Source organism: Euphorbia lathyris, chromosome 9 (genome assembly GCF_963576675.1).
Source record: "Euphorbia lathyris chromosome 9, ddEupLath1.1, whole genome shotgun sequence".
Lineage (NCBI taxonomy): Eukaryota > Viridiplantae > Streptophyta > Magnoliopsida > Malpighiales > Euphorbiaceae > Euphorbia > Euphorbia lathyris.
The window spans coordinates 76,392,245-76,406,597 of record NC_088918.1 but is presented as its reverse complement, the minus strand read 5'-3'; the positions used below and the strand labels follow the sequence as shown (position 1 = coordinate 76,406,597).

The 14,353-nt window shown below is 34.1% G+C and overlaps 2 protein-coding genes across 2 annotated transcripts; one reads left to right on the top strand and one right to left on the bottom strand.

Moving 5' to 3' along the window:
- The first annotated feature begins 2,630 nt into the window (after window positions 1-2,630).
- Window positions 2,631-6,994, top strand: LOC136207087 (transcription termination factor MTERF6, chloroplastic/mitochondrial). Its single transcript, XM_065998360.1, has 2 exons — window positions 2,631-2,786; window positions 5,816-6,994. The coding sequence occupies exon 2, from the start codon at window positions 5,821-5,823 to the stop codon at window positions 6,811-6,813; it is 993 nt and encodes a 330-aa protein (XP_065854432.1). The 5' UTR covers window positions 2,631-2,786; window positions 5,816-5,820; the 3' UTR covers window positions 6,814-6,994.
- Window positions 6,734-13,653, bottom strand: LOC136207086 (probable L-type lectin-domain containing receptor kinase S.5). Its single transcript, XM_065998359.1, has 2 exons — window positions 12,278-13,653; window positions 6,734-7,989 (listed from the first exon to the last, which is right to left on the bottom strand). The coding sequence occupies exons 1-2, from the start codon at window positions 13,530-13,532 to the stop codon at window positions 7,163-7,165; spliced, it is 2,082 nt and encodes a 693-aa protein (XP_065854431.1). The 5' UTR covers window positions 13,533-13,653; the 3' UTR covers window positions 6,734-7,162.
- Between the last annotated feature and the right edge of the window lie 700 nt (window positions 13,654-14,353).

Sequence of the window (14,353 nt, the reverse complement as noted above, 5' to 3'; positions counted from 1 at the left end):
ATGCAGTGGTTGCCATCATTCATCTGAGAGAACAACCAGAGCAATATGTGCATGACTATTTTTTGAAGACAACGTATTTGGCAGTATATCAACATGTGTTCAAGCCTGTGCCATCACAAGAGGAGTGGGAAAGGACAACACTACCTGACATTCATGTTGGGGTTGTACTTAAACCGCCTGCAGACAAAAGAAGAGAAGGAATAGGAGGGCAGATGAACCAAGGGACCCTATAAGGTTTCGAGGATAGGAGGTGGTGTTAAGTGTGGCTTATGTCAAAGGTTTGGCCATAGTGCTAAGGGATGCAAGGCTGGAATAACAGGTGAAACCCCATGGCAAAGAAGGCAGCACAAATTAGCCAACAAAAGGAGTGGTAAACAAGTTCAAGTAAGTCCATACTATTTGTATAATCAACATTAGATGGCCATTGTTCATTTCTCATGTTTGAGGCAATGTGTATTTATTTTTTTTGCAGGATAGTCCACCTAGAAAGGTAGGCAGGCCTAGAAAATTCACTAATGCAACCACTTCCAACCCTGTACAATCTAGTGTAAGTTGGTGGAGTATTAAGGTTTTTGCTGTTTTTGTTAGGATTTTGGAATAATAGTGTAACTTAGTTATTTATTGATGCAGCAAGGACATGTAGGTGGAAGTGCTTCACAGCCCCCCCCCCCCCCCCAACACATCAACGAGCAAATGCTGGTGGTGTTAATAGAGAAAGTGCTTCACAGCCATCGGCAAGGGGACAAACCCAACCAGTGGTGAGAGGCAGAGGTAGCGGCAGGGGCAGAAATTTCGTGGCACCAACAATTTCTACATCCAGGAAAAGAGCCAACCCAACTGAAGCAGAGCCAAGTGTCCCAAAAACACCAAGAAGAGCTGCAAACCTTGCTGATTTAACCAGGAGGCATGGCCTTTTTACTGGAAATGTTGAAGATTACTAAGAAGTTTGATAGGCATATTGGAACACTACTTTTTGTTACCCATTTTTGTATATTTTGTGAATTGTGACCTTTATGGTACACTAATTTGTGTGTAGGGTAATCAAAATTTATGACCTTATATGGTATACCTTTTGTTTGGCATTATAGGTACATTTCCAATGCGTTATATGTAATACCTTTGTGACAATTAAGGTTCTTTCTAATGACTTATATGTAATACCTTTTGTTTGGCATTATATGTAATCAAGGTTATTTGCTATTTACATATATTGTGACATGAACTTGTTAACATTTTTAGGTATATTGAGTGTGCACAAGTAACATTTCTAGTCATTTTGTGTATGTACAAATAAGAACCCGACATTTCTTGTCATTTTACACGAACTTAGGTAATAATTAACACAAAATTACAAGCCAGTAAGTTGCACAACATTACAAGCCAATGAACTTGGGTAACAATTAACACTACCAATAAGTTGCACAAAGTTACAATCCAATGAACTTGGGTAACAATTAACACAAGACAATAATTTGCTTTTCAATCCAGCTTCATTTTTCACACAAACATTTACACAAACAGGTAAATGACAATACACTGAGAACTACAAAGTGTAGTTTGCCTACCACTAAGGCAACCCAAATCTACCATTTACCCTACTATCATTATCTATACTGGCAATCATCATCACAATCAACCCAATTATCACTACAATCACAATAACAATTAATTTCTTCCTTAAACACCCATTTTCTGATTTCAAACTTCTATTTTCTTCGTTCTCCTGCAACAGTTCCTTTCTCAGTTTTCCATTTTCTTCCTTCACCTGCAACAATTCCATCTCTACCTTTCGCTTACCCTTAGAAGTAGACCGTAACTCCATTTCGAGTTCATCTACACGAGCACGACAAACTTTTAAATCATCAGGATCAATCCACTCAAAATAATGACAAGCAGCTCGATCAGGATATTTCGCATAACCAACGAACCTCCTTCCATTATTTAACTTTGTTGAAGCTCGGCGGATTGGAGCTCTAATCCCACAGAAGCAGTTTGATTCATGCCATTGACCCAATGAAATTTGAGAATTGGACGAATTCGACGAACTCATCTCTTCACGCTTTTAGGGTTTAGTAAATTCTACGCGAATTAGGCGAAATTAGAACACCAAATCATGGGGTTTACATTCTAAACTTCAAGAGAATCACGAATATGCTAATTACTCAACATGATTTGAAGGAATTTGGATTTTAGGTTTTCGATTGAAAGAAGAAATTGAGAAGAAGTAGAAAATTAGGGGAAGAATAGAAAGTTCTGGAGCTTATATAGGTCTCCCAATAATTTCGGACAAATCTACCCTTTGCCACGTCACCAAGTTAAACGGCATTTTCTCCATTTCCGTAGTTGTTGTAACGGCGTAAGTCACAGTCCTTTTTTTTTTTTTTGGTAAAAACAAATTACAGGGTTTTTTTGAACAACATGAAACAACAGAGGTTGTCTTTGGAATTTACTCAAAAAAAAATATATATATATCTCTGGTAAAATAAAAATTAACCTTTGTGAAATATACCACAAAGATCACCATCAGTCCAATTTACCTCAATAAAAAACGAGGATGGTATCGTCTTTTCACAAATTAAAATGAGGGCAATTACGGTAGAAGGTGAAAGATCATTACACTGCGGAAATTTAAAAGGGAAAAACGAAAAAGATAAGGTCTCTATCTATAGCATTTGCTGTTGAACTAAATTTCCATGGAGATGAAGCTTTTGCTTGCATAAGCTTCTTCTCAATTAGACAGCTCTTCAGTTTCTCCATTCCCGCTTACTCGCTCAATCTGATAATAGGTAAAGTCCCAAACCTTTTTCTTTTTTTTGATTCAGCATATTTATCTTCTTCCTTACTATCTTCACTGTAATTATTTAAATTGATTTGAGATTCCTCAATCTTTGTGTATGATAGTGTTGTTAATGGAGAATTCATATCAGTACTTCTATTCTACCTGCTTAATCTTTTCTTAACAGTACATACACTTAGCTTTGTTGTGCTGTTCTGTTCTATATAATGTTAATACATTTGATTTTAAACCCTAATTCTAATTTGTAATTGTAATGTTCCTTAGAAAGATGCACAGATGACAGATGTAATAATGCTAAAGTTTGATTTCTTGTTTTAGATTTTTTAGATTGTGCGTTTTCAAGAACCAACCTTATCGTTATTCAGCATTGTTTATCAACTGCAAATTTTGTGAAATTTTGTTGGTTTGACAGCCTAGTCACATGATGAAACTGTGTCTGGTTATATGTCTTTTTCCCCACACTAACTGCCCCCAATCACTTGCTGATTTTGAGGTTTAAGCATAGTTGTTAAAGGCGCTCCGTACGCAAGGCTCAAGGTAGTGAGCCTTTATTGTACAAGGTGAGCCGCAGTTTAAAAGGCTCTCGTCTTGTGCACGTCTTGTGTGCCTCACACTAACTGCCACCAATCCCTTGCTGATTTTGAGGTTTAAGCATAGTTGTTAAAGGCGCCCCGTACGCAAGGCTCAAGGTAGTGAGCCTTTATTGTACAAGTTGAGGTGCAGTTTAAAAGGCTCTCGTCTTGTGTGCCTCACTTGGGCTTCGGAGACTGAGTCAAGCCGTGCCTCAGTAACAAATACTGTTTTCATTTACTGTTTTGTGTAAAATAAATGGTTTATTAATCTCAACCACTGATCCAATATAGAAAGACTAGAGAGGGATTAAGAGCAGAGTCACATAATGAATAGTCTCCTCTCAAACAGAAACTATGACACACAAAAGAACCAGCAGAGAACGTGCAGCCTGGAACTGTGTTAAGACGTTAAGTATGTGTTAATGTCTCTATGAGTGTGAACTTAACTTGGTGTTTTTGACATGTAGTATTATGTATTTTTACGTGGTTTTGTCTTGTTTGTGATCAAAAGTGTTTTTTTTATGCTTTAACTAGAGTATATATTTATTTTTTCTGCGCCTCATGTTCCTTAGGCGTGCACCTTGCGTTGCGCCTTGAGCCTAGGCTCCAGGACTCCTTAGCACCTTAGTGCACCTTGCGTCTTTAACAACTATGGGTTTAAGAGCACTGTATGCACTAGAAACAGGGAATCTAGCACCTATGTTGCACGGAAGGACACTCTTCTTCAGTAGCATTTCTATCCGTTTCCATTCCCTAGCTATACTTTTTTTAGAAATAACATTTTCTGGTGTCTGTTTTCGTTTCCGTGCAACATAGTCTACCACCACTGCTATTGTTCTTCCACTTCACAATATCTTCCACATTACTCTGAATTGAGTACTGATTTCACTAAATCAGAGGCCCTAACAGTTGAAACATTAGTTGGATCAGGGAGATTCCACCCTTTGACTGTGCCAAACTTCACTCACTTTATCTCCACTAGGAATATCAGCATCAGCCACTGATATATCTGGAAAATGCATTTCCTTTAAACTCTTTACATTGATCAAGGGTCATGCTAAAATGAAAATTTGACCCCATTCCCCGTTTCGTAACAGAAAAACTCTCTTAACTCTCGTTTCACCTTATTAACACCCCTCCAACACCAACTAGCATCAATGGGTCGAGTTATTCCCCAAAAACTCAGATGTTTAAGTTTATCGGTTATACCCTCTTAGCCCACAAAGTTTCTTTCTCAGTGATAATGTCCCGTATCTGCTTCCCTATGGACGCTTTGTTCCAAATCAACAAATCTCTAATACAGGCACAGAATTCCAAGCCATAAGTGCGCCATTGATATCAACACTTGTTCCTTTCCAAATGAAATTCCTGCATCTATAGTCTATAGATTTTATCACTGCTGTAGGGAGGAGAAAGATAGACATCCGGAAAACTTGTAAGCTTCTCAACGCTGAAATGACCAACTGCACACGTCCAGCATATGATAAACTCTTCGAAGCCTACGAATCAATTCTACTGGTAATTCTGGTAACCAACAAGTTACAGATTAGAAGATGTCAGAAGCACCCCTAAATATATCTCACAGGTTATTGTCCCTCATTAAATCCAATATAATTCAGAATACTCTGCTTCACATCATTACACAGTCCACGGAAATGAATTTCGTTTTTTTGATCGTTGATCTTCAGCCCAGGATATTCCCCAAACCTCAACAGCACATCATACAACTCAGTCGCTGAATGTAATTCAGCTTTACGAAAGAAGAACAAGTCGTTTGATTAACGGAGAATTTTTGTAGTGGAGTTTTGTATTGTTTTGATATGTTTTGTGATTCTGAAACTTCATGGTTTATATCGAAAGTAACTGCAAAGGTATAATTGTTTAAATTTGTGCTTATGGCGAAGTCCCTTTTCTTGCATTCTCTTATCTTAGTGATTCTGCTGTTCACGGAGAGTTTTTATAGTCATTTTTATATCCATTTAACAGGTTTTGCAATTCTGAAACTCGTTGTTCGTATTGAAACTAATTGCAGTGATATAATGTTTGAATTTGTGCTTATGGCAAAGACCCTTTTCTTGCATTCTCTTAGCTTAGTGATTTTGTTGTTAATGTAGAGATTCTATAGTGATATTTTTTTATATCCGTTTATTAGGCTTTGCAATTCTGAAACTTCATTGTTCATATCGAAACTAATTGCAGTGACATACTGTTTGATTTTGTGCTTATGGAAAAGACCCTTTTCTTGCATTCTCTTATCTTAGTGATTTTGTTGTTAATGTAGAGATTTTATAGTGATTTTTTTTATATTCGTTTAGTAGGTTTGGCAATTCTGAAACTTCATTGTTCATATCGATACTAATGGCATTGATAGAATTGTTGGCGAAGACCCTTTTCGGGTTAGTAGTGTTTGCACAAAGTTACTGACATACGCTTCATTTCTTCTCAGGCCATATGGAAATGGCGAGCACTTCAAATGGAAGCAGTATGATGTGGTTTTTTCGGGACAAAGGTTTCGATGATAAGAGCATTCATGAAATGTTCAAAAAGTGCAAACGCCTCGAGGAGATGCAAAAGGAAAGAGCATCGGAGAATTGGGATTACCTAAACAGCATCGGCATTCAAGAGCGAAAGCTTCCTAACCTTATCTCAAAGTGCCCAAAAATCATTACTTTAGGCGTGGATGAGAAACTCGTACCAATGGTTGAATGTCTCGCTACATTAGCAACAAAACGCACCGAAGTTGCTTCCGCCATAGCCAAGTTCCCTCACATACTTTCTCATAGTGTGGAAGAGAAGCTCTGTCCCCTTTTGGCATTCTTTCAAGCACTCGGTGTTCCGGAAAAGCAACTCGGGAGGATAATATTGCAGAACCCGAGGATTATCAGCTACAGCATCAATACCAAGCTGACGGAAATTGTCAACTTCCTTGCTGCTCTTGGCCTTAACAAAGAGGGGATAATCGGAAAAGTTTTGGTGAAACACCCCTACTTGATGGGTTACAGTGTCGAGAGAAGGCTCCGCCCTACTTCGGAGTTTCTCAAGTCAGTTGGCTTGTCGGAGCAGAATCTTCAAACTGCAGTCATCAACTTCCCGGAAGTTTTGTGCAGAGATGTGAACAAAGTCCTGCTACCCAATTTCACTTATTTGAAAAGCTGCGGATTTGAGGATAGACAAATAGTCGGTTTGGTTGCTGGTTATCCTCCTATTCTGGTCAAGAGTGTTAGAAATTCGTTGGAGCCGAAGATCAAGTTTTTGGTCGATGTAATGGGGAGACGGATCGATGAAGCTGTCGCGTATCCCAGCTTCTTTCAGCACAGCTTGAAGAAGAGATTAGAGTTGCGGCATAAAGTTTTGACACAGAAGAAAATAGATTGTAGCTTGAGTGAAATGTTGGAATGTAATCAAAAGAAGTTCTGGTTGAAATATGGTTCGAGTTTAGTTTAATAGCAGTTCATGGTTTTATATGATGGTTCATGTTAGCCGACCTCGAATCATTTCGGGACTAAGGCTTTGTTGCTGTTGTTGTTGTTTAGTTTAATAGCAGGTTTGCTGTATGTACGAGTTGATTCGATATGTTGCGCAGATTAATCAGAACTCGGGTCTTCCGACATTGATTTCTTGTTCAGTGATTGAATTTTTTAATCAGATTCAGCACAATCAAATGTTAATGAATGATATATTACAAACAAATGTAATCCTCTGCCATTTTGTTTTCCGATTAGGGGTTACCGCAACCAACTACGACAATATCAGTCAAATGGGTAATTCACAAATGAATGCAGCAGTTTACGCCCTAAACCGCGGGTTGAGATGTTGTCATCTGCACCATGGTTAGACTTGATGATCTACCACTATTTTGAGTAGACAATGTGATTCCGGAGAGTGAAGTGTCCGTATTATCTGCATTACTCATCGAAGGCCACATGAAAACGGGTCTAAACGGAGGTACATGAGGAACCGGTGAAGCTCCGGATATTATCTGGAGAAGATCCTGTGTTTTAGGCCTAGAACTCTGAGTAGGGTGTGAGCATGCTAATCCTAAAAGCAACAGCCTCTTCGCTTCATCCTCGACGAAATCATTCTCAAGTTTTTCGTCAACAGCTTCTTGTATTCGCCCTTCACGGTGCAACATCCAAACCCAATCGACCAACGAATAAAGATGTTGGTTGTGGTGGATCTTAATCCCGGGACCTTTACCACATAAAACCTCGAGGATTACTGCTCCGAAACTAAACACATCGGATTCAGGGGATGCCTTTCCAGTGTGGAAGCATTCTGGCGCGACGTACCCAAAAGTACCCGGAACACCACCTACTCCTAGCTCTGCGTAGGAGTTCTTTTCATTCTCCAAGGCTCTGGCAAGCCCGAAATCGCCTAGCCGAGCATTGAAGTCCTTATCGAGCAAGATGTTGCTAGCCTTCAAGTCTCTATGAATGACGACTTGATCATACTCGATATGAAGATAATGCAATGCAGAAGCTACTCCGGCCAACACCTTGCACCGGCGACTCCAATTCAATGTATCTTCGTCGGAAGACGCCTCGTACAAATGCTTCTCCAGACTACCATTTGGCATGTAATCATATACTAAAATAAGCTTCCCTTTCTCATAACACCATCCTGAAAAGAATGTATAAGAGTAATTATTCATTAAGAATTTAAATCTGTTTTATTATTATTATTATTATTATGGTAAATAATTTATTAATTCTCGCATTTTTACCTAACACGCTGTTTAGTCCCTCTATTTTGAAAAACATATACTAATCTTTTGGTTTTTCTGTCTATTATTTTAAGATTTTTAACCGTTATATTCGATATAAATAGACAAATAGAAAAAAAAAACAAAATAACATGACCATTTTATATCGCATTATGTCGTTCCTGAAAGCTAAGATATTTTTGGTTAAAAATCTAAAAAATAGACAAAATGACTAAATGATTAACTTACCCATATTATTGTAATTGTTATTTTTTTTTCCAAACAACTTGTACCTCTAGCCAAAAGAACCAATGAACTAAATTCACAATTAAACTGTTGTTTATAAGATGAGATAAAATGTACTTGTTTTCACCAAATATACGGGTATATATGTAAAATATACTACTATATATAAGTCCTTAATCTTTTTCATTTTTGTTAATTAAATCCTTGATCTTTCAATTTGACTCATTAAACTTTAAATCAACCATAATCAACCATAATTACACAAATTAAGTTTCTATTTGCCGAATTAGTTAGCTATAACATCTAATTCAATTAAAAGAGTTACTTATTTCATATGCATGAAATTTTTAATTTTTTTTACAGTTTAAAAAAAATTTACAATATTTTTATAGCCACATCAGAAATATAAAAGTTACTTTGGAACCATTAAAAATACAAATTTTTAAACTCATATTGAAATAAATAATTTTATGTTAACCGAATTTTATATTAAAAATTGATTTTTTTATCACCAAATGGTTAATCGATAAAATTCGTAAAGATAATGGGAGTTGGAATTTTTTTCCTATAATAAATAATTTTAACTCAAAAGTCAAATAAAAATTTCAAAACCAAAAAGGAAATTTCTTAATGATTGCAAATGGGATGAACTTTGAAAATTGAAAATGGAAGCAAAAATCCTTTGATCACAAAACAATTTCTCCGAAAGCATATGGTAGTATTTATAAACCAAAAATCTTCAAAAGTCAACGGTCAAAACCAAATTTTTTTTTTTAAGAAGGTCAAAACCAAATACTAATTTGTTTTATTCAGGCGAAAAATATATGTAATTTGGTGAAATATTATTTGCAATATAAAATTATTTCTTTGTTTTCAAAATATTTAATTGTAACCTAAAGTCAATATTTTCTAGTGTCACATTGAAAAGATGATTTTAAACAGAATTATTCGTTAGATAGTATGATCATTTCGGAAAATTCATATGAAATAAATATTTTAAAATTTAGCTAATGTAGGGCCAAAATAAATGAAGAAACAAAACGAATAAACTTCAATTAAAAACATACAATAAATCAGTTGACTTCAGTTTGTTTCTTTTTTTTTTTGGATAAAATGTTGACTTGGGAATTTTGAAGTTATTGAAAAGTAAAAAAAAAAAAATGGAACATGAAAATTAGGCGGTTTGACTTTTTTTTTTATTGTTTCTTCACCAACTATTTATTCCAAACTTTTCTACTTCACCTAATTCAACTTTTCTAGTTTTCTAATTATCCAAGGATTTATTAATTTTCTTTGTCTCTTTTTTCAGAAAAGAAAAATGTACACAAAAAGATAACTTTATTTCAAAGTTTACTTATAATAATTCCTAATTTTGTTGATTTTCTTTTAGGGTGTGAAAAGATTAAAGAAATTTGATGTAAGTATACAGAAAAAAGTACCATTTCCCCAACCTCATATTTTGATATAAAGATTCACAGTTAAATCTATTAAGCTTTATTGACACTCAAAATATTATAAAGTTTAGATTTAGGTTTTTTTTTTTTTTTTTTTGAGAACAATTAGAGGCTTGAACACTTTAAGGGTTTTGACTAGTCAAATTTCTAATAATGGTGTTTGATGAAGAGAAATTTGAAAAAGCTTATTGAGTCCAAAAAGTTAATTTTAAAAAAACTTATTGCTCTATCTCTTTTTACGGACATTTTTACCCATAATTAATACTTTTTAATCTCAAATTAATATTTTACTATGTCCTTATTTATCATTTTACACAAACAGCTATTAACAATCAACTAAATTTTACCAAACAAGTTCACCAAATTCTCTAGTCAAACCAGCTAGTCAAATTCACTAACAAAAAAGGTAATCAACTAAGAGCTAATTATCGAACAAGGTTTTAATAAGTTTAGATCTAACAGTGAATGATATGATTTAAGTGAATATTACTGAATATCAATGGTTTATACCTGATCGGTGGCTGGTCAAATGAACTTGATTTTCATATAATAACACGATTTATAAACACAATCCTTGTAATATAATTTTTTTTTTCTTGTGTATTTATGTTCTGTATAATTATAGAAAACACAATACGGGTATCTTAAATTATCACCTCTAGAATTTTCAATGGAGTATAATAATATAAATTAAAGAATTTTTATATTAATAGATAAAGTTTAATAGCAATGATTCACATGGCAAGAGTGTATTATACCCTAATCAGATAGCTTTCTTTTTCTGTATTCTAACAACCCACTAGAAGCTTTAAAAAAAAAATAAAAAAAAAATAAAAAATAAAAAAACCACTAGAAAAGGAATCCTAAGCAATCCCATTATCCCATTAATTGTTTATATTATTAGTATAAATAAACGTGTTGCATAACATAAAAAATGAAAATACTAATAACCTAATCACCACTTGGGTCTTTTTTTAATTTTTTTTATATTGCCCAATTTGGATCTAAATGAATTTCATAGATTCTTTTGTGCTAAAATCCATATATTAAAAAAAGGTAATAGGATAAATTATTAATCATAAAATTAAACTTAAACTTATTTAACACCAATTATTAAATTAAAGTATTTTTTTATCCTTACTATAAAGTGTTGAAATGAATTATAAACTTATAATCAAATCAATTACGGACCGTACCTAGTTGGAAAACAAAATAAATTTTAATTCCATGTTCTAGATTCAATAAGTCAAAGTTAATCATCAAATTATCATATAAAAATTTCAATAAGTCAAAGTTAGTCATCAAATTATTTACACTTAATACATCAAATTTAACCGTTAAATTTGGTATGTTTTACCTATTAGCATTCTAAACTTTTAAAATAACATATCATATATCTATAGTTGGCTATAAAAACCCATCACACATTTATATTTATAGTTGACTTTGAAAATCTATCACACATCTATAGTTGGCTCATTCGAATCTCATGCACACAAAATCTCGCTGATCTGTCATCTTTGACAGTTGAGGTGACATACGTGCTATAGGAAAAAAAAAAGCACGTGAGTTCGTTCTGTATGCCGTCTCATTTGTTAGAAATGACAAATCAACGATTTTATGTACAGGAGGTCCGAATGAACCAACTATATATGTGTGATGGGTTTTTTAAGTCAACTATAGGTGTGTGATTGATTTTTAAAGCTAACTATAAACACGTGATAGGTTATTTTAAAAATTCCGGGTAACAAAAGATAAAACTTACCAAATTTAAAAATGTAAATATATATTAAAACCGATAAATATAACATTTTTAAAAATATTGGCAACAATTGACTTTTCTTGACAATTGTACTAGTCCAATTATTTATCTATATTTATCTTCAGTTATGCATATAAAACACAATAAATTAAAAGAATAATGGCTAAATTTGGTTTTTTATACTAATTTGGATAAAATATACTAAACGCCATTAAAGTTTAGGATATGTTCTAAAAAATCTTTAAATTTTAATTTAATAAAATTATTCCAGTGAATTTATATATAAAAATTAACCATAATGTTATTATGATAAAAAAAATATATTTCATTGATACGATTAACTTTTATTATTGACACGGTATTTTTTTCGGTAAATTATTGACACGATATTGACACGACAAATTAAGACATTTCGTTTCATATGAAATATTTTAAGAAATTAAAATATAAAAATCACATCTTTATTCAATATGGTATTTAAATAATGTATAATTAACTTTTTTTTTTTTATATAAAACTATTTTTTGTTTCATAATTAATATTGGAGTGAGTTTTTGTATATAAATTGGTTATATTTGATTTTATTAGAAATTAGATGTGAAACTTAATAAATTTATAGAAAATGAATTAGATAATTTTAAAACAAATTAGATAATTTATCCATATTAAATTAAATTTTTTTATGAAAACATTTAATTCGAAAATTAGATAAAAAAAAATTCAGAAAAAAAAAAAAAAATTTACCTACTAACCGGACAAGATGCTTGTGACGAAGACGATGAATGATTTGAAGTTCAGCCAGAAAATCCTCTTTTCTTCCTTTGATATTATCTCTGCAAAATTTCTTCACTGCAATTTCCGATTCTGAAATTTCTCCTTTGTAAACTATACCAAATCCACCTTCTCCGAGCTTCTTACTTTCATGGAAATCACTCGTCGCTTTCTTCAATTCCTCGTATTTGAACTCCCTCGCCATTCCCGGCAACCACCTCAGCTGTTTCCCCATCTCTCTTTCATCTTCCTCCGCTCCTTCTCCGGCCGCCGCCGCCGATTTCATCTTCTTCCTAATTCTAACACACAACACAGTTATCATTATTAGGGATAGTATTCCAATTCCGACTCCGACTCCGATTCCAATCTTCAACTGCAACTTGTCGCCGTTTTCCTCGCTCAAATTCTCGATCTGAAACTCCCATTTTAACACGCAGTTGAGCTCGATGTGAGGATCGCCGGTTGAAGCAGCGAATCCGAAATACGATTCTTGTTTCAGATACTGCTTTAGATTCACAGTGTGGTTGAGGATCGGGTTTCGAGGTTTGGAGTTTCCTTCTTTAACCATATAAACCTCCATCAGCTGGATCTTGCCGTTGTAGTCGATCCAGACTTTGTAATTAGCTCCCGGCGGCGGCGGAGATAGTGTGATGTTTTGATCAGAAAGCGAGGCTGAAACTTCCGATTTCACGGAGTTGATATTGATGCCAATATGATCTGCTTCAATCTCATCTACTCCGTTTTGCTTCTGCGTATCGAATTCGACGGCGAGGATGTAGTTGTTAGGGTTTGAATCGGTGGAGGAATTCGTCAGGCCCAGCCACTTTCCGAAACTTCCATCCGGCAAACCGCTGATATTCGGAGCGATTAGGAAAGCCAATCCGTCGCCGGCATCCCAATCGGAATCTCTGTAAAGATTAATCACGAAGCTAGTGTTGAAGGAAGCTAGTAAAGAAGATGAAGATGAAGACCAGAGCGTGAAAGGTTCAGGATACATGATTCTTCCTGATTTGTTGAGGTGAGTAGGCCTGAAAGCTTGATTAATAGATTCAGGAGTGAGTTGAAGAGCTCCATTGTAGACGGAGGAAGCAGGACCTTGGAATTTGAAGAAATTTTCATCGTCTTCAGAGAAATTCTGGTATCTGAAACTCTTGTAATCAATGGATTCAACAAAATTCCAGTGGAAGAATAAGTTGATAAACATCAAGAATTGGGTGGAATTCATCATTTTCCGTTAATTCAAAGAGGACAAAAAAAAAGAAAGAGGAAGAGAGTTGCAGTGGATAATCTATCGAGTATATATTGACAATTATCAAAACTAAAAACTATACTCTATTAAAAAAAAAATATTTCTAAAACAAAGAGAGTATAATATATATATATATATAAAAAAAAGAATATTCATAATTGTATACCAACCGTGTGTTTGTATTCATCCTCCCTTTTAAACAATTTGACCATTAGACTAAATAATTTATTAGGGAAAATTAAATACCAAATTGAAGTTCCATTAAAAAAAAATATATATCAAACAGTAAAACCTATAAATTAAAACCATCTTTAACCATCTACCGGCCCTGTTTAGTAGATAGCGTTTTGGGATAAAAAAAAATGATTTTCACCAACTTTAGCGGTTAGACCACTGAAACCGCTGATTGGAGTGTTTGGTGGAGAGAGGTTTGGGAGAGCGTTTTGGGATGAAAACGCTAATTTAGAAAAAGCTCTTAAAAAGAGTTTTTTCAATTAGCGTTTTGCAATATTAAAATAAATGGACTTCTTTAACCCTAATAGATAGACTCCTCTTCTCCTGCGCCAAAATTAATGCTCTTATTCGTCTTTTTGCACAAACCGCTATTACCAATCAGTTAATTTTTACCAAACATGTCTACACAAACAGCTAATTAAATCATATAGTCAAATCAGCTAACAGCTAATGTAGTCAACTAACAGCTAACAGTTAATTCCCAAACAATATCACTCTATTTTTCCTACTTCAACTCTATTTTTTTCTACTACATCTTCAATTATAGAGTTACTACAGTAACACAT